General features: G+C 41.2%; 1 protein-coding gene across 1 annotated transcript in view; it reads left to right on the top strand.

Annotated features, from left to right (window-relative positions):
* Positions 1 to 12,257: 12,257 nt before the first annotated feature.
* MBD2 (methyl-CpG binding domain protein 2) overlaps positions 12,258 to 19,925 on the top strand; it is a 64,381-nt gene continuing 56,713 nt past the window's right edge. The window contains exon 1 of the mRNA XM_038403276.2: positions 12,258 to 12,686. Coding sequence (XP_038259204.1) covers positions 12,574 to 12,686 — 113 coding nt within the window. The 5' untranslated portion in view covers positions 12,258 to 12,573. The remainder of the gene's footprint in view (positions 12,687 to 19,925) is intronic.

The raw sequence follows: 19,925 nt of genomic DNA, 5'->3' as shown, positions 1-19,925 counted from the left end.
AGAACACATCTCTATATCTTTAGGTTACAGTAAAGTCTGACTCTATTTTATGTGTTTTGATGGCAACTCGGGTTCTGATTTAAAAAAAAAAAAAAACCAAAAAGCTGTTTCCTAAAAAATAGCAAAACATATACTGTTATGCTTAGTCATCATTTCTGCTACTAACAGAAGTACATGAAATTAAACTACACATACACATTCTCCATATAGACCACACTTTAAATTCTTTAATTTTAAAATGAACCCAGGTGACAGCTGCATATGATTTTTATGTATACAACTTTCCTCTTATATTTGGCATTGGAGTATAATTCTTTAACATCTTTATTCCAGACCTTGTTTCAGTGATTAGATTTATGAGGGTAGTAAGCAATGTTATCTCCACCACTGAAGATAGAAGTGTTGCTTCCTGTTCTGGCTGGATAAACACAATTAGTTTGGAATGTTCTGGATTCCTGTAAGAAAGGGAACTGAAGTGTTAAAATAAAATATGTATTTATCCAACAATGAGAATTCTGGAGAAGAATAAATCTTTGAATATGATCCACAAAATGTACGTGCTGAAATATCCTCTCTATTAACGTGAAGGGATGTAGCATACACAGAGTTCATAGAAAATGAGCTTGAGCAAACCAGTGTAACCACATGCAAGTCTCGTGATGGTGCTCTCAATCACAGTGTTAGAAGAGGCAGGTCTGAGCCAAAAAGTTTTGATCTACAATCAAATACAAAGTGTCCCCAGAGTACAACTAGTACCACAGAAATTCATAGATATAAGTCAAAATGAGATCAGTTTGAATTTTTGTAGGTAGAAGGTTACTGTATTTCAGAGACCTAGCTTTATATAAGACATTAATACTTATTCCGGCAGGGGTGAATACACACATCCACAAGGGTTTTCATGACCACGGATGCAAAATGGAGATGGGCGGCATTTTTGATAGCCCACAGTGACAGCTAAGTGAGCAAAAAACAGAATTAAAAATGAAGACTCTCCTGATTAAACAAGTCAGTCATGTTGACTTGAAAGTAGTTTTTAAAAAGGAAACGTTTCTTTCCCCAAATGATAAATACAAAACTTAATACAGTTATCAATATATGTATTTCTAGCAATTACATTCTGTAGGCTAGATTTCAAAAAGATATCTGATTCTGCAAACAATTGCCCTAAATGCAGATTTCTAATAGAGCATGTATGTTAAGCTTATTAAAACCACCTTTGAGATTTGATCCTTTATGTCCAAGACCATAAGGTGTGGCAGTATTTCAGGGCAGAAGAGTCACTCAGCTGGCAAACATCAATAATTAGTAAATGCAACTGGGGAAGAGGGGAAGGAAGCTATGCTTGCTGTGTGTTGCACCTTAACTGCCCCGGTCTTCACAACACCACTGTCAAGCTCTATTATGTCAGACATAGTGAGAGATGGTGCTTGGAAAATGTACTTATTCAGTGATCAAACGAAGTACCCAGTGTGAAAAACACCTTACGCTGCCGTCACCCAAATGCCACACCCACACAAAGGAATGAGGACTAAAACAGAAATAATACAGTTGTTCCCTGCTTTTTGTGTGTGCACATTATTTACTTAATCAACTTTCTATTTAATATTTTTTTTATGTAACAGTGGTTCCTACGAAGATGGAACAGCTGGATCTGTTAATTGGCCTCATTAGCCCCCTAGCTGATATGTGGCTAAATGGGTGTGTCAGAAAAATTGACTCAAAGAAACACTGTAAAGGGAACTGTTAGTCATCTTTATTGTATACCCAAGGTCTGCCATACAGTCTGTTTTTCAATGCTTCCCAGATGCAAAGATGGATTGCAAAGGAAACAGATTGTGCTCTTTATGCTGTACAAGACAGTCTCAATGTTAGTTTTTCCAAAAAGCTGTTTTCTGCTTTTTTAGTACTAGAAATATTGAATCCTAGTTTTCCTGTTTTAATAGAGGACTTTAACAAAATTTAAATTGAGGCCTCCTTTATACTTAAAGGCTAACCAAACATTTTTTTGTTTCCTTTGCAATTCACCTTTAACAGCTACCTTTAAAAAAAAATTATTTTATATTTTTAAATAAACATTACCACTGCTTTACAAATACTTTCAAAGCAACTGGATCAAGTAAGTAATGTATATCTTTTTTTAATCCATCAAGAAAGTGAAACAAAATAATGGTAATAGTATAGAACATAAGAAGCTTTAAAGCTTTAGCTTTAATTTCTTTCCTGCCTCATTCTCCCCAATTGATACCATTCTAGTGCTTCCTAACTCAACTTTATTGGCAATGTCTATTTATTTCTTTACATTTTTGGGGGATGAAGCAGGGAAAATCGTATAGACAAATCCCAATTAAACTTCCCACAAAATGAAAACTATTGGTAATGGGAATACTTCTATCTCTGAATAGATGTGGCTTATGCTAGAAATGCCATTAACAAACCTTAGATTTAGCAACATTGATCTGTAAGATTATCATTTACCTAACAAAGTAATAGAAACAAATACATCACCCTTAGCAATTTAAATCTCATAACTAACATGCAATTCAGGAGGAGTGTTACTACAGAAGAAGTAACCTCTTGCATTCATGGAAAAAGATTTATAATTCAGCATGCTTCTAAAGTAGGTATATACTGCACAAAACTGTCTGTAAAAAGATTTGCAAAACATTTTTTTCTTAAAAGTTAGTGTACATGAAACAAAATGAGATTAGGCTGCTACTGATCTTCTAAGAATGAGATTCAATCCCACTGTTTTTATTTAAAATTGAGTAGTACGTAAATCTGCAGCTCATCCCATGGTGTGCATTTTTATTTCAATGGGACTATGGGTGGAACAAGGTACTAAATGCGAGTAGGAGGCAGAATGCATCTTATAATGACCAATAAAGAACCTTCCAGAACACAGCCAAAATAGATAAATACACACAAAAATTGTTTATAATTTACAGTTAGTAGTAAAGATACCTCCATCATTTGTTTTAATGCATACCCCACCAACAAAATCTCTTGATGAAATCAATCCTATACCATAATTGTATATATAACACTATGATGTATACCAGTGTCCGGCAAATACAGATTAAAACTATTAATTTTACTTAATTGGCAAAATATCTTGAATAGTGGGATGTAACAATAGTTGATTTTCACTTGAACCATTACTGCCTAATGGATGGAGCACTGTTCTGGGACTCGGAAAACCTGGATTCTATTCCTGATTCTACCACTGGCCTGCAGAGTGACTTTAGCCAAGTCACTTCACCTCTCTGCGCGTCAGTTTGTGCATCTATAAAACAGGGATAATGATACTGACCTCCTTGGTAAAGTGCTTTGAGATCTATATTGCTGGAGATGGGAAACTGAGTGGGATGGGCCAGGGCCATGAGGTGGCACCAAACATTCTCTGTCAGGTGCTTGGCTGTCTGGTTCTTGTTCACATACTCAGGGTCTCACTGATCATCCTATGTGGAGTTGGATAGGAATTTCCCGCCAGGTCAGATTGGCAGTGACCTTGGGGGTTTTTTTTGCCTTCCTCTGCAGCATGTAGGTATGGGTCACATGCCAGGATTTTCTGCCCCTCATTATTCCTGCTATTGTAGGGGCTTTGCGCACTGGTGTGCCTTTGTCTCTCCGATTCTGACTGGCATGAATTAGTCTATTCTCCGAAGACTTGTAATACTTTGGTCTCATTTCGATTGTTGGGTTTAATGTGCAGGTATTGGTGACCTATGACATACAGGAGGTCAGACTAGATGATCTGCTGGTCCCTTCTGGCCTTAAACTCTGCTCTGCAGATAAAAAATGCTACATAAGAGCTAGGTATTATTACAGTAGTTTGTATATGTAGATATTGCTGATGTCTGCTTAAACTTTAGCACAGAACTAATACGTTTAGTGATTTTTAATTTAAGGAAAGTTTGTGTGTGATTTTCCTAGAGCATTAAGAATCAATGCATTCACTCCCATTCCCTGGGGGCTGGATTCATTTAGATGTATACAATCTCAGTAAATGCAAATCCAAAGCCCTGATAAATTAGAATTCAAAATACACAATACCATATATGTAAATTTAATAAAACTTTTCCAGCCCCACCAGTCCAGGAGAAAAGATGGGCTTGATAGTGTGACTAAGTTTAACATATACAAACCGTAGCAGACCAGTGGGAGGGAAATGGGAAAAGTAATGATAGAGAAACCAGGAAAAAAAAGCAGTAACATCAGTGAAACAAGAAAAGGAGTACTTGTGGCACCTTAGAGACTAACAAATTTATTGGAGCATAAGCTTTCGTGAGCTACAGCTCACTTCATCGGATGCCTCCGATGGCATCCGATGAAGTGAGCTGTAGCTCAAGAAAGCATAAATTTGTTAGTCTCTAAGGTGCCACAAGTACTCCTTTTCTTTTTGCGAATACAGACTAACACGGCTGCTACTCTGAAACCTGTCATTATGCAAGGCATCAGTGAAACATACGGCTTTCAAAAAAAAAGGGGCACTTGTGACACCTTAGAGACTAACATTTATTTGAGCATAAGCTTTCGTGAGCTACAGCTCACTTCACTGGATGCATGCAGTGGAAAATACAGTAGGGGGATTTTATATACAAAGAAAACATGAAACAATGGGTGTTACTATACACACTGTTACGAGAGTGATCAGGTAAGATGAGCTATTACCAGCAGGAGAGAAAAAAACCTTTTGTAGTGATAATCAAGGTGGGCCATTTCCAGCAGTTGACAAGAATGTGTGAGGAACAGTAGGGGGGAAAAATAAATATGGGGAAATAGTTTTATTTTGTGTAATGACACATCCACTCCCAGTCTTTATTCGAGCCTAATTTAATGGTGTCCAGTTTGCAAATTAATTCCAATTCAGCAGTCTCTCGTTGGAGTCTGTTTTGAAGTTTTTTTTGTTGTAATATTGCCACTTTTAGGTCTGTAATCAAGTGAGTTTTGAATGTTATCATTCTTGACATCTGATTTGTGTCCCTTTATTCTTTTACAGAGACTGTCTGGTTTGGCCAATGTACATTGCAGAGGGGCATTGCTGGCACATATCACATTGGTAGATGTGCAGGTGAACAAGCCTCTGATAGTGTGGCTGATGTGATTAGGCCCTATGATGGTGTCCCCTGAATAGATATGTGGACACAGTTGGCAACAGGCTTTGTTGCAAGGATTTTCTTTTTGCAGATACAGACTAACACGGCTGCTACTCTGAAACCTGTCAGATGGTTTTCATTCACCCAGTCACTGTATACATAAATATATGAACACCCTGGGTCCTATGCTCAGAGCCATATGCAAAGTCTTCTCCTGAAAGTAACTAGATATAAAGATAGGCTAAATGCAGAGCTGATCCTCCTCTTCAGAGACTGTTTACCACATATTTTGTGTTCCTAACTTTTAGTGAGATTGGCACTAGATCTGAAATCAAAAGTGGTCCAAACAGGTGCTTCTGTGCTAATACAATACAATACCAAATCAATCACTAGGTTGTCCACAGTATCTGAATTTGGCATATCTCAAATATCAGCACAGCATCCAGTTATAGTTCAAAGAAAAGGACTCAGAAGAGTTGTCTAATTGGTTTTTATTTTATCCAATGTCCAAAGTGTGGCTGTGTAAGCTTCCCCTGATTGCCCCTCTAATGTGCCTCTCCCCTGAAACAGAGGGATCTTGTTTGATGTTCTTCTGTCCATTCAATTCTTGGCATCTCTGAGGCTGTCACCAGTGGTATAATTAAAAGTATTCATTTTTGCAAATACAGACTAACACGGCTGCTACTCTGAAACCTGTCACCAGTGGTATAATTAAAAGTATTCATTGTAATGTGTGAACCCTTGTCTACTGAGAAATGAGCAGAGATCATTGAAGCCATTAGATGGTAATATTTTTAGTCACTGTCAACGTTCATACATTATACTATAATGCAGTGTTTTCCAAACTGCAGGTCATGACCCAGTACTGGGTCACAGCATGTAAGGCACTGGGTCGCCTTGCTCTGGTCAGCACCGCCAACTGGGACGCTAAAAGTCTCATTGGCTGTGTTGCCCAGCTAAGGCAGGCTAGTGCCTACCTTTTCCAACACTGCACTGCATCCCGGAAGCAGCCAGCAATGGATCCGGCTTCTACGAAGGGGGGCCATGGGGCTCCGCACGCCGCCCCTACCCCAAGCACCGGCTCCACACTTTCTTCAACTGGGTCCCCAGAAAAAAAGTTTGAAAACCACTGCTATAATGGATCATAAACTGCACATAAGTCAATAATGTGATGCACTTGTGAAATGGCTAATATTCTGGGGTATATTAACAAGAGTGTTGTATGTAAGACATGGGAGGTAATTGTCCCGCTCTGCTTGGCAATGGTGAGGCCTCCGCTGGAGTACTGTGTCCAGTTTTGGGTGCCACACTTTAGGAAAGATGTGGATAAATTGGGGAGAGTCCAGAGGAGAGCATAAAAATTAAAAAAGGTTTTGAAAACCTGACCTATGAAGAAAGGTGGGGAAAAAAATCTAAAAGTTATTAAATCATGTTATGAACTGGAAGAAACAACTTTACAATATTAAATTGTCGTCATTTGAGAAAACCACGTCACAACTAGGGACATCATGGAGATGTCTTTGCATTTGTTGGATTGATTTAAATTAAATTAAAAAAGCAAGTGAGTTATTCTACAGCTGATTCATTCTTTTCCCAAATAGCATTACATTCTTAATAACATAAAAGATTTTTTAAAATGTGTTTTACAAAACTATTAGGTTGGATCCTATAGTTTAAATATACATTTCCTTTATTGTGGCACCTTAGAGACTAACAAATTTATTTGAGCATAAGCTTTCGTGAGCTACAGCACTGAAAGCATCCAATGAAGTGATCTATAGCTCACAAAAGCTTATGCTCAAATAAATGTTCAGAGTAGCAGCCGAGTTAGTCTCTAAGGTGCCACAATAAAGGAAATGTATATTTAAACTTCTAGCAACTATTTACTTATACATATTTTTGATGAGTATTTGCTACTAAAATATAAATTAAATAGCACAATGACATGCATTTGCACAAAGATAACAAACGTAAATGATGAACTGCTAAGAGTACTTTTTAAAAGTACACAATTAAAAGGAGCAAAACTATATTTCAAATGGATTACAAGGAAAGGAGTGCAATTCGGGGAGATACCACAGCAGATAAAACACATTTGTGAATTGCTATAAGATTTTTTGACACATAGTTTTTGGGGGTATATGTAAAATATTTCACTGAATCAAGTCTGTTGTAACAAGTCTGTATATCAGATAGAGAGGAGCTTCCGTGTCTAGGCGTGGGTGCCTGTGCCTTTAAGAACCCAGCCCTAGGAAGTCGGTGCTGAGACCTAGTCTGTCCTGTGAGAGAGGAAATAAAAAAGCCCTCTGCCTTTAACCCTGTTTTTGCACACATGGCAGGTAGCAATCTCTCCTCTGTTTTTTCCACCAAATGCATCCGATGAAGTGAGCTGTAGCTCACGAAAGCTTATGCTCTAATAAATTTGTTAGTCTCTAAGGTGCCACAAGTACTCCTTTTCTTTTTGCGAATACAGACTAAAACGGCTGCTACTCTGAAACCTGTGATTATCCCATCAGGGTAACTGTTACTCCCCTCCCTGTCTCTCCCCTGCAGGGGTTTTGCCACCGTCTGGCAGCCCCTGACCCCTGGGCTTAACCTTGCTGCTACTCCCCCTCTGATGTTTGCCTCTCTCCTGCCCCTGCCTCTAGCTACTTGACCCCCCTGGCCAGTTAATTTCTGCCCCCTGCTCAGACTCTGCCCACCCACTCACTCCCCTCCGATTTGCCCCCTTTTAATACCTGTCAAGAGCGGGCAGAAGAATCTGATTCCAAGTAAGGGCAGCAGCTTCAGCAGATTTACCGAGCATGCTCAGTTGGTGTGCTCCTGCTCTGAGGAACGTAAGCAGCAAATTCTGTCAGGGAGAAGTTTCTGACATTGCACATGGCTCTGAGCAGATCAGGAGACTCCCAGTCTGGACTACTAGATGCAGCCAGCCACAGCTCCATGGGGATGGGGGAAGGGGCAGTACAAGCACTTCAGAGCACAGGGCACTGGAGCAGGCCGCAGGGGGGAGAAGGGGGAATGGACTAAGGGGCAGCAACATCTTCCATGTACACTGCAAACATCACTCAAGGAAAGCAGAGACAAGAGACCCTGACAGTGCGGTGGGGCATCTTGGCAGGGCAGATCAGGAGGCTTCCTCCAGACTCCTCAGCAGCAGGGCCAGAGGAAGCAGGACAGCAAAATAGCACAAAATAACACAACCTGCAACTGCTAAAAAAAAAAAAAACCTACAACTGTCAGTTATAAATAGCCCAGTTGGGCTGGAAAACCACAGTCAGTACAAAAGACCTACAGTTTACAAAATCACAAGAGACAGCCACCATGAAGCCAGTAGGTTAATTTGTTATTAGTCACGTTTCATTTGGACAGCGCACAGTGACCTCTAATGATGTGAAAACAATACAGGTATCTTTCTCTAAACTAGGAAATGATTTAGGGAAATACATTTCTCTCCCAAGTATCAATTGTGAAGACATCATTGGAATAAAGATTTAGATTATTGCCACATTACAGTACATTGTCAGAATTTCTTCCTTGTTAAGTCTTGTTGCTGCAACATGTCACTGATAGTAATGTGTACCTTCAGCTCGTGCAAACGTTCTTATTTTTGACTCCCTACAGCGACAGATCTTCTGTTATGTTAATTTCAAAAGGCTGAATGAGAAGTCTAGGCAAACTGTTTTCTCCCCCTTGAACATAAGAATGGCCATACTGGGTCAGACCAAAAGTCCATCTAGCCCAGTATCTTGTCTTCTGACCATGGCCAATGTCAGGTGCTTCGGAGGGAATGAATAGAACAGGTGATCAAGTGATCCATCCCTTGTCACCCATTCCCAGCTTCTGGGAAACAGAGGCTAAGGACTCCATCTCTGCCCATCCTGGCTAATAGCCACTGATGGACCTATTCTCCAGGAATTGTTATAAGCTTGGCCTTCCCAACATCCTCAGGCAAACAGTTGACCGTGCATTGTGGGAAGAAATACTTTCTTTTGTTTTAAACCTGCTGCCTATTAATTTCATTTGGTGACCCCCTAGTTCATGTGTTATGAAACGTAAATAACACTTCCTTACTTACTTTCTCCACACTGGTCATGATTTTATAAACCTCTATCATATCCCCCTGCCCCAGTCATCTGTTTTCCAAGCTGGAAAGTCCCAGTCTTATTAATCTGTCCTCATATGAAAGCCGTTCCATACCCATAATCACTTTTGTGGCCCTTTTCTATACTTTTTCCAATTCCAATATATCTTTTTTGAGATGGGACGACCACATCCACACACAGTATTCAAGATGTGGGCATACCATGAATTTATATAGAGGCAATATAATATTTTTTGTCTTATTATCTATCCCTTTCCTAATGATTTCCAACATTCGGTTAGCTTTTTGACTGCTGCTGCACATTGAGTTGATGTTTTCAGAGAACTATCCACAGTGACTCCACTGTGAACTATCCACAGTGACTTTTTTTCTTCAGTGGTAACAGCTAATTTAGATCCCATCATTTTATATGTAGAGCTGGGATTAGGTTTTCCAATGTGCATTACTTTGCATTTATCAACATAGAATTTCATCTGCCATTTTGTTGCCCAGTCATCAGTTTTCCTAGATCCCTTTGTAACTCTTCTCAGTCCGCTTTGGACTTAACTATCTTAAATAGTTTTGTATCATCTTCAAATTTTTCCACTTCACTATTTACTCCTTTTCCAGATGATTTATTAATATGTTGAACAGTACTGGTCTCAGTACAGACCCCACTATTTACCTTTCTCCTTTTTGAAAACTGACCATTTATTCCTACCCTTTGTTTCCTATCTTTTAACCAGTTACTGATCCATGAGAAGACCTTCCCTCTTATCCGATGACAGCTTATTTTGCTTAAGAGCCTTTGGTGAGGGCCTTGTCAAAGGCTTTCTGAAAAAAATCTAAGTACACTATATTCACTGGATCCCCCTTGTCCACATGCTTGTTGATCCCCTCAACAAATTCTAGTAGGTTGGTGAGGCATGATTTCCCTTTAAAAAAACCATGCTGACTCTTCCCCAACAAATCGTATTAATCTGTGTCTGATAATTCTGTTCTTTACTATAGTTTCAACCAATTTGCCCAGTACTGAAGTTAGGCTTGCTGGCCTGTAATTGCAGGGATCACCTCTGGAGCCTTTTAAAAAAATTGGGATCACATTAGCTATCCTCCCATCATCTGGCACAGAAGCTGAATTAAATTATAGGTTATATACCACAGTTAGTATTTCTACAATTTCACATTTGAGTTCCCCTTGTGTCTGAATACTTTTAGCTCTACGTCTATTTTCAAGTTTTCTATCACCTCCATCACCACAGAGCTTTAAGTACTTCTCAGATTAATTAGATCTGCATAGAAGGTCTTTAAAAAACTCCATGGAGTCCTGAATATGTGGGTTATGTTCAGTGATTATTTGTAGTGAACTTTTGGTGGTTTGTAGTGAACTTTTGTTGGTTCTTAAGAGACCCATGATCAAATTCTACTGAACTGTGATAGACTTCACTTCTTAGGTTCTGTTAAATCATCCCTTCTACAGACAATGTATTATTGTGATATATACAAATAAGCAGAGCAAATGTGTTTACTTTCAAATGAACCAGGGCATACAAAAAAGCAAAAGACTTTAAAAAAAAATCTGAAGGCAGGATACTTCACTACCACCCCAGTCCATTTCCAGCAATGCTGTAACCAAGCAGAACTCTGTTGTACTGTTACCACAGCAATATAGTTTTCAAATAGGTAGTATAGAAGTTCCCAGTATACAAAGCTAATACAGTATGTTTGTTTTCCTAATGATGTTGCCTCCTTCCTCTGTTATCATTACAATGCAAAGTATGTGTGTTTAAATCAGGAGTGGAGGAGGAAAGAGGAAATCAGTAGACTAAAATCAATGAACAGCTTCTCCCTTTCTCTCTGCAAACATATGCACTATGGGTTACACACGATCCATCAGGGGACACATTTTTCTGGCAGTACATCACCAGTATACATACCTGACCATGTGGCAGTTTGGAGTTTATCCACACTCCATGTGACCTCAAAGCTGTAAGGAAAATTGTGTTCCAAACATGTACAATAAGCTATTTATGTTCATTCATAACCTTACTTTTAAATCTTTTTCATTTAGCAAAATGCACAAAAATCATGGATTTTTGAGTGTTATAAACCGCCAGCCAACACCCCATCTTCTATTGTGACACTTTATATTTCAGAGGATGTAAAACAGATTTTAAGATGATCACGAGGAAAATATAATCCCAATATATTAATATTGAATTTAATCTCTACAGCTGCAAATTGTTGAGCATCCTCTCCCGCCTCCCCACCAACTGCTGGCCCTATTAGAGTCCTGGCTATGAACTGCGTAATTCTGGCTTTTCTAGGATGCATTCTTTGATCTGGACAGACTTGGTAATGCTACAGCACTCTTAAGGTCATTCAAGCATTGGGCACTCTGGCGATTCTAGGAAGAGTTTTACAGTGCTGACACTGTTGGCTGCTAAGAGAAAAGGAGTACTTGTGGCACCTTAGAGACTAACAAATTTATTAGAGCCTAAGCTTTCGTGAGCTACAGCTCACTTCATCGGATGCATTCGGTGGAAAAAATTTTGTTTGTTTGTTTGTTTTTATTTCCCACCAAATGCATCCGATGAAGTGAGCTGTAGCTCACGAAAGCATACGCTCTAATAAATGTGTTAGTCTCTAAGGTGCCAAAAGTACTTCTTTTTTTTTTTTTTTGCGAATACAGACTGACACGGCTGCTACTCTGAAACCTGTTGGCTGCTGTAATCACTCATTTAGCTTCCTACAACCAGGGGTGCTGGAACACTTTTTATCGTGCGTGGGCTGATAATGGGATGGAAACCGTGTATTTAGTGTGTATATAAATCTCTCCTCTGTTTTTTCCACCAAATGCACCCGATGAAGTGAGCTGTAGCTCACGGAAGCTCATGCTCTAATAAATGTGTTAGTCTCTAAGGTGCCCCAAGTCCTCCTTTTCTTTTTTCGTGTATTTAGTGTCTGTTATTACTACTTCAAGCCGGGGGTGCACCCCTAGTTCCGGCACTGCCTACAGCTCCTGAGACACCAGCTTTCCCGGCCCCTCTCTAGGGTGCATTGGCACTTGACGGCCGCGCAGGGCCTCTCAATGGCTGCTCTGGCCTTTCGGCCGCCGACTCCGTGGCCTAGGGCTTGGCCGCTCTGGCCGCTCTAGAGCGCGCTCTATGACCCCGTGCGGGAGCCGAGGACGGCGGGTTCCAAGGCTCCGTTACGGAAGCGGCTGCCCGGCGAGTAGGCAGCTGCGCGCGCAGCTCGGGCTCCAGGCGCCGAGGAGAGCGCGGCGGTCGCCATCGCTAGGGGGGTCCCGGCCCCGGCCGTGTCCGGGCACCATAGCGCCGCTGCGGTGAGGCCCGGTGCCGCTGCCGCGTCGGGCCCCAGGCCCGGTGCATGGAGAGACGGGGGAGGATGGACTGCCCCGCGCTGCCCCCGGGCTGGAAGAAGGAGGAGGTGATCCGCAAGTCGGGCCTCAGCGCCGGCAAGAGCGATGTCTACTACTTCAGGTACCGCCCGGGCGACACCCGCCCCGCCCCGCCCCTCCTCCCGACAGGCCCGCCGGGACAGGTCCCCTCTTCTTCCCCCCCCCCACCCCTACCCCTCCCGGGGCCGGGACACGGACAGCTCCCCCGGGCAGGCTCCCCTCCTCGCTCCCCGCCACCGGGCCCCCCCCCCGCACAGGCCTCTCCCTCCGGGGGCACCCCCTCCACCCCCACAGGCTCTCCGCGCCAGGCGGGGGTCGCGCCCCCAGCCACTTCCCCCCACGGAGGAGATGCAACTCCCAGTGTTGGCTTCAGCACTAATAATACCAGGCAGTGCTCCCACTGGGGCCAGGATCTGTCAGACAGACCCCCTCTGCCCCTTCCAGGTCCAGGACCCCCTATGTGGCACCCCCCCATAGGGCCAGGACACCCCCACTCAGACATGCACTTGCCCCCACCCCATTATTCACTGGCAGCCCCGCCATCCCCATTTCCCTTCCCCCCCCTTCACATATATACATCCAGGGGAATGGGACACTTTCACATTCTCAGCGTCACTGGGAAGAACTGAAAGCAAGTGACTTGTTAAAAAAAACCACCTATGTTCAAGAAGTCACATTCTGGTAGCCATGTCTTTGATCTGCAGATAATTGGTTTGGGGAAAGTTGACAGGCTGTCCTCCTGCTTGTTTTGGCCTTCAGAAAGCACGTCCTGCTTAAGTCACAGAACCTGTCTTCCCCCCCATGGTGACTTTTTCCTGTTGGTCATCTGAAGAGCTTGGATTGATCAGGCTTGAATTAGTGCCAGCTTGAGACATATCATTAGACTCCACCCTCTTTTATTTATATATATATATATTCTTATCTGAATTCTGTGTACCTGCATTTGCAAATTCAGACTTTATACTACTACAGGTGTGGCAGGCATGCACAGGCTGTTAACAGTGCAGATATTTAACTAGAGAAATCATAAAGCTTGGTTTCTGAAGCAGGAGTATTGTAAATTTGAATTCTGAAGCAAGGGCTAGTAGAGCCTGTACTGCACATGTAAGGGGGGGAATAGTCCTGCTATTGTGGAGAACTTTCCTGGCTTCTGAACTACCCTGGTGAAGAGGACTAGCGAAAGGATCTGAGTCCTCGCTCCCACTTCCTTTACTCAGTGGCCTCCCTTCCCTTGAGGACTCCCCTTCCACTCTCCTGTCTGGCAAAGTCTTTGTAACCCCAACAAGGCTGGGTCTAGGATTCCTGGGGCTCAACCCCCAACCCTGCTGTGGTCACCTAGGTCAGGAGCTAGGGTGTCCCCACTCCAGAGTACTCTCTCTGCACTGGGCACTTCTCTGACCAGTATATACAATTTAAAGCAAATGCAAGTTATTTAATCAACAATTAATTTTAAAAAGAATAAGGAAAAATGGGAAAAGGTTAAAGGAAACACATCAACCTGCTCTGTGGCAGGGAACATCACAAACAGTGTCTCTGGAATGTCAGGGCAGTTCACAGTCTGCTCCTTGTAAGTCCCAGGCCTGCTTCTCAGGACCTGGCTGTGCTGCAGGGATGCTGTGGGTTGGACACTTGCTCTGGTGGTGGCCACACGCTCTCAGGCTCTAAGTGGCAGGACCCTTCTTCCCAGTGTTGCCCCTGCCCTGTCGGGGTTATGATCCAAGCCTGACCTGTAGAGCCTCTTGGCTGAGGAGTCTTCCTGTGCTGGGCCTGCTGCCCAGGGTCCCCCTCGCTCTCCCCAGCTGCTCACCGCACCCAGCTCCGGACTGCTCCAGCCCCGGCTCCACCACTTGGTCTCAGTGCTGCTGCTGCTGCTCTGCCTCCAGCTCCCTGGGCTGCTTTTCTGGCCCCTCTGGCTCTGGCTGCTACAGCTCTGCTCCCAGGACAGGTCTGCTCTGCAGGCTGCTTCTGTGACTCTGCTCTCAGCACTGACCTGCTTCGTGGGCTGCTTTTCTGGCCCCTCTGGCGCTGGTTGCTGCAGCTCTGCTCCCAGGGCAAGTCTGCTCTCTCAGGGCTGCTTTTCTGGTCCCTCTGGATTTGGCACAGCTCTACTCCCCAGCTTAGCTCGGGCCCCTGCTTTCTGCTTAGCTAGGCCCCATTCTGTCTGACCCAGGCAATTCCAGCTCACATAGAGGACGGGACCTCCCTGTCTCCTGGCTCCCTGATTAGCCTGCTTGCCCTGTCTTTCAGGCTGACCTGGAGCATTGGCCTCTCCCCATTGTTCCTGGGGGCTGTCTCAGGGTCCTGATTCCCCATCATCCCTTCCCCCTTTTTAGCAACTAAAACACCCCCACTGAATGTTAGTAAGGGGGCAACAGTCCCCTTACACAAGTGCAGCTATTAGCTGCAGTTTAAGGTTGCAGTACTGCAGTGCACTCCTTGTGGATGGACTAGTTGCAGGACCCCCATTGACTTCCATATGGAAGAGCCCACATGCTCATGCAACTTCCCATTAAAGTCAGTGATGATTTGTCCCCGACAGCTTATTGCAGAATCAGGTTCTAAAACACTTATAACATCTTTGATGCTAAATGAGCCCCTAAGCAATAGGTGTTACTTGTAAATGGTGCAAGCTGAACTGCTCTTGTTTTTTTCCTTTTGGGAAAATGAAATTAAATGGAATGTTCACAGCTGTGCCAAGAGAAACATGTCACAAACTTGGATCTCTTATTTTAAAACCATTATTTTTAAACTCAGAGTAAATACTGTTCAGAAGTGAATTTTTTTCACTTCTAGCAAAATACTGTTTTTACTCTCAATTCTAAAGTTGCTGAACTGTTTGAAAAGTTCACTTTTAGACAAACAAATTGAAACACTCTGTTAGTAAGTTAAGAGTATGTGAAAATATGGGTGTTAAATGGACAGTTTTGTAGCTGTAACTATATTCAACATTACTATCACTCACAACAATAATACAAAAACCCTACTCTTTCATTTTACTCTCATTCTTTGTAGGTGTCTCATTAGAGCAGTGGTTCTCAAACTTATGTACTGGTGACCCCTTTCACATAGCAAGCCTCTGAGTAAGACCCCCCTTATAAATTAAAAACACTTTGAAATATATTTAATACCATTATAAGTGCTGGAGGCAAAGTGGGGTTTGGGGTGGAGGCTGACAGCTCACGACCCCTCATGTAATAACCTCACGACCCCCAGAGGGTCACAACCCCCAGTTTGAGAACCGCTGCATTAGAGGCACTGAAAAACAAGTTACTACTTTTCTCAAAAGAGAAAGGAAACAAACTATAAGTCTTGGTGCTTTGGCTGTAGAACATACAGTCAGACACAAGTTCACACTACTCTGTGTTAAAGGAAACTCCCTTCTGTTATGGCCAACCTCTTACCAGAGTGCTTCTATTTATGGTTGTCTCTAATGAGTCACACCTAAAGGCCTCTCCCTAACTTTAAAGTAGTGTTTTGGGGCAGAGCAACTCTCTTCTCTTAGCCCAGTGAAGGACTAAGGGCTTAGCCTTTTCACTGTCCTACTGGGGGTAGTTTATTTGTCAGTGTATTTAGAAGCCAGTTTCTATTAGCATTGCACATAGGATCATTTGACCCATCATGTGTTGCCACTAGACAAAAGAAGTGTCTATACATGTGGAAGGGGAAGCATTGATTTCCATTAGCATTTTAAATAAATCTTACTGGAAACCTCTTTATAAAGGAGTTTCATTTGCCATTGTTCTTGTATTACTGCCTTTGTCTGATATGAGCTATTAACCGTATGCTAATATGGTGGCAGATGATTGGATAGCATCTGACATCATGATCAGCTTTTTCTTGCAGTACCACCTTATTGTGAAGCGTATCTGAAAGCTTAAACTTGAGGCCCACAACATGATTCTTATTTTCTAAATTGTTCCCTGTTGATTGTGGGTCTGATGATGCACTTTACACGTAAAGTCACTATTCACAGATTTAAATGCCAGATTTTGTTTAGGACAAACATTTATTGTGGACAGTATTATTTTAATAGGAACATTTGATTCAGAACAACTAAGTGATTACAGATATATCCTAAAACAACCATTTGGAAAAACTCTACTTAAACGGTTTAGTCCTATGTAACTGTTTCTATCGTGCCAGAACTCTGGGGATCTTAATATGCTCAATTTTCTATATTTTAGGTCCCTGATTAAAACAGGGGGAGGACAAAGCAGTTTAATTGAGATAACCATTATGGCCAAGCTCTGCAAAGGTATGCGTTGATTTCAGTGGAAGTTAGGAGTTTAAATACCTACGTGCATCTGGGCCCATATTACCAGTTTTTCACCCTGATTCTGCCGTGAGCCATGTGTGACCTCACTGTGAGGTCACTGAGCTCACTGCAGAACTGGGATCTTGTTTGTTTTTTCTAAAGGCAAGAAAAAGTTTTAAAAGCAATTTCAGTTAGCATGACCAACTAAGTAAATGATGGTGGCTAAGTAGAACTCTTACAGGATTTCAATAAGTTGTAATCAATATGATTATTGATTTTGAAATCCACTTTGGTTCACCATTGCATTACAGAATTTTAATATCAAATTCACATAACATGGTTTGGTAATTTGTTGGTCATGTGGACAAGCTGATAATACAATGTAGAGCCCTCTAGCACTTTTGTGTGGGACGGTGTTTGTCTTTCTTGGAGATAGATGCCAGTTAGTCCTACTGACTTAATTTATAAGTTTTTTATTATCCAACTGTTTATTAAAAATATAGATGGGGTGGAAATACTGCTTAAGAAATACTGTACCAGATGAAAATGTGCTTTATTTTTAATTAGTTGTGCACTGTGGTCCATATCTCAATAAGAAAAATTGAAGCCATATGGAAGCCATAACAAGAAACTCTGGGTTTTAAAAAATATATATTAAAGATGAAGAGGATTATAATCTGGTTTTTAACCTAAAAAATCTGCCTTTTTTATCTGGGAAAGAATTAGGAGTAAATGCTTCAAATTTTAGGACTCGTTCCAGCATTGTCAGCACTGATGCAGATCTTCTGTCAAAGCACCACAAAATTGAAATTAAAAATTTGCCAGGCAACTCATGGCTCGCAATGTGGTGATTTCATTATACATGTCAGGGCATTAAAATTGAGCAGTTATTTATGTCACTTGCTATGTGACCTTCAATAAATCATTTAACATCTCTGTACCTCAGTTTCACCATCTCTAATAGTAGCAATCATATAGGGATGTTTGGATATCTAATATTTGTAAAGTGCTTTATAATAATCAGATGGATGGCACTAGTGAAATGCCAAAATATAATTATATTAAAAATATGGGATGGGATTTTTTTTTTTTTGACTAAGAAAGATGAGTGGCCTGCCTTCACTTAGTGGATCATCAGACATGCCCCTTTGTATATGAATACATTGTTGTTTTTGTTTTAATCTGTGGATATAGCAGACATTGATTTGAAAAGGAAAGGGAAGTAGTAATGAGAATACAGATCGTGCACAGTAGATTCCATATCTTCGGCCCTGATCTTGCAGATGCTTACAGTGAGATGTATAGCACTCACACTTGCATTACAAACATTCTTAACTGTATTCCTGTGGAAGTCAAGAGGACTACTCATACAAAATATATAAAAAGTATGTAGTAGTGTTTAGCACATTGTGTAGGGTTTGTTTAGGAAACGTAACTTTGTCTAATTCCATTCCGTTTCAGCTGTGAGGAAAATGTCAGTAATACCATATTTAAAGTAAAAGAAAATCCAGGAAGGTAAATCAGCATGGGCCAAATACAGTTAAACAGCCTATGACTCTAGAGTTCTTCAGTGATGCTTTCCTCAGGGCAGCTCAGAACCCTAAGCTAGTGTGTTACCCTTCTGCCTTAGCGAGAGCTAGCTTTGCTGGAAATTAGACTGTGTCAACTCTATGCCACACCAGTCTTGACTGCTTCACCAGCAAAATCCTGAAGACTCTGCCAATCTTAACTTTGTCTTGCCTGTGATGATTGGTGAACCCCAGGGCCTGAGTTCTCCAGAGACATCTCTTTGTAGTGTCCGGCCCCTCTTAAAGATTTATTTTGTGTATTCAAAGCCAGATTTTATTTTAATGACAAAAATAAGTTTGTACTGATTTTTCCTCCTTTTAGCAAAACAGAGACAGTACAACTGTGGAATTGTGATCTACATTCTATTCTCTCATGTATTATCAGCAGAATTGTCTGCTTTCATTTTCAATGAGTTATGTTTGTGCAAACCATTGAAAGAAATGGGTTTGCACAGGTATCACTCATGACATAATTTGACAATAATGAGCCTTGCACAGGTGTCACTGACGGCCTAGTTTGGCCTGCAGCGCCTTTAATAGTGATGATACATTGGAATAAAAATGCAGCTCTTTTGTAGATGAAATTGAGTTTATAGGCTGATATCGTAAACTGAACCTCTTTGATACAGAAATCATTGTGACAAGCAACATGGTGTCAGAGAAATTTTGGAAACCTGAGATGCCGTTTTCAGAGTAAACCCACACTTAAAATTTTTAAATCCATATTTCAGGTTGCTATCTGTAATATGTATATATTTTAATATACTCATATCCATGGCAACATGGGTAAATATATTAGTTATTAAATGTTTGAGATTTGATTTAAAAATAAGAAATATTTGAAATAAAGCAAAAGATTGTCTTGCTCTATTGAAACAAACTAACAGCCTCATATTCATTAGACATGTTTTTATTCACTCTACAGTGCTAAAAAGTGCAAATGGCTTTTGACAGTTAAAAGAATACGTGAATTCAATTTGTGGTTATACTGCCAATACCATAAAGCAGATTGTAAGTTTACATCATGTTGGGGTGGTGAATGGGATGGATGATTGCGTCAATACCTAAAAAGAAACAGATCTCTTCTTGAATAGCTTTGTAACAGATAATCATAGACTTCCTTTGAATTTTACAAATTTGTGGTAGATCTTTCTTTCTTAAATAAAAGGTTATTGAAAGAAAAATTCCGGGGGAAGTTCATCATTGTTAGACACGTGGCTCCCCACGGTGTGCGCGTGTCTATATTTTGCTTATAATGTGCCTCATCTGAAATCCAAACACAGTAATAAAAATTACTCTGTACTGATCTACACTAAATATTATTGTGTCAGTTTGGGATATGACTTTTTTAAATTTTTAAACCCAGCATAGCTATATGAACCCTAATATGGATGCAGTTTTACTTGTATAACTGTGCTTATACAGTAAACTTTATGGTTTAAGGCACTGAATCCGTACTAGGAGGATTTTGCCAAAATATTTAGACAGCAAAACTCTC

Source organism: Dermochelys coriacea, chromosome 5, assembly GCF_009764565.3.
Source record: "Dermochelys coriacea isolate rDerCor1 chromosome 5, rDerCor1.pri.v4, whole genome shotgun sequence".
Taxonomy (NCBI): domain Eukaryota; kingdom Metazoa; phylum Chordata; order Testudines; family Dermochelyidae; genus Dermochelys; species Dermochelys coriacea.
The sequence above is the reverse complement of the archived record's forward strand: the minus strand, read 5'-3'. Positions and strand labels throughout refer to the sequence as shown.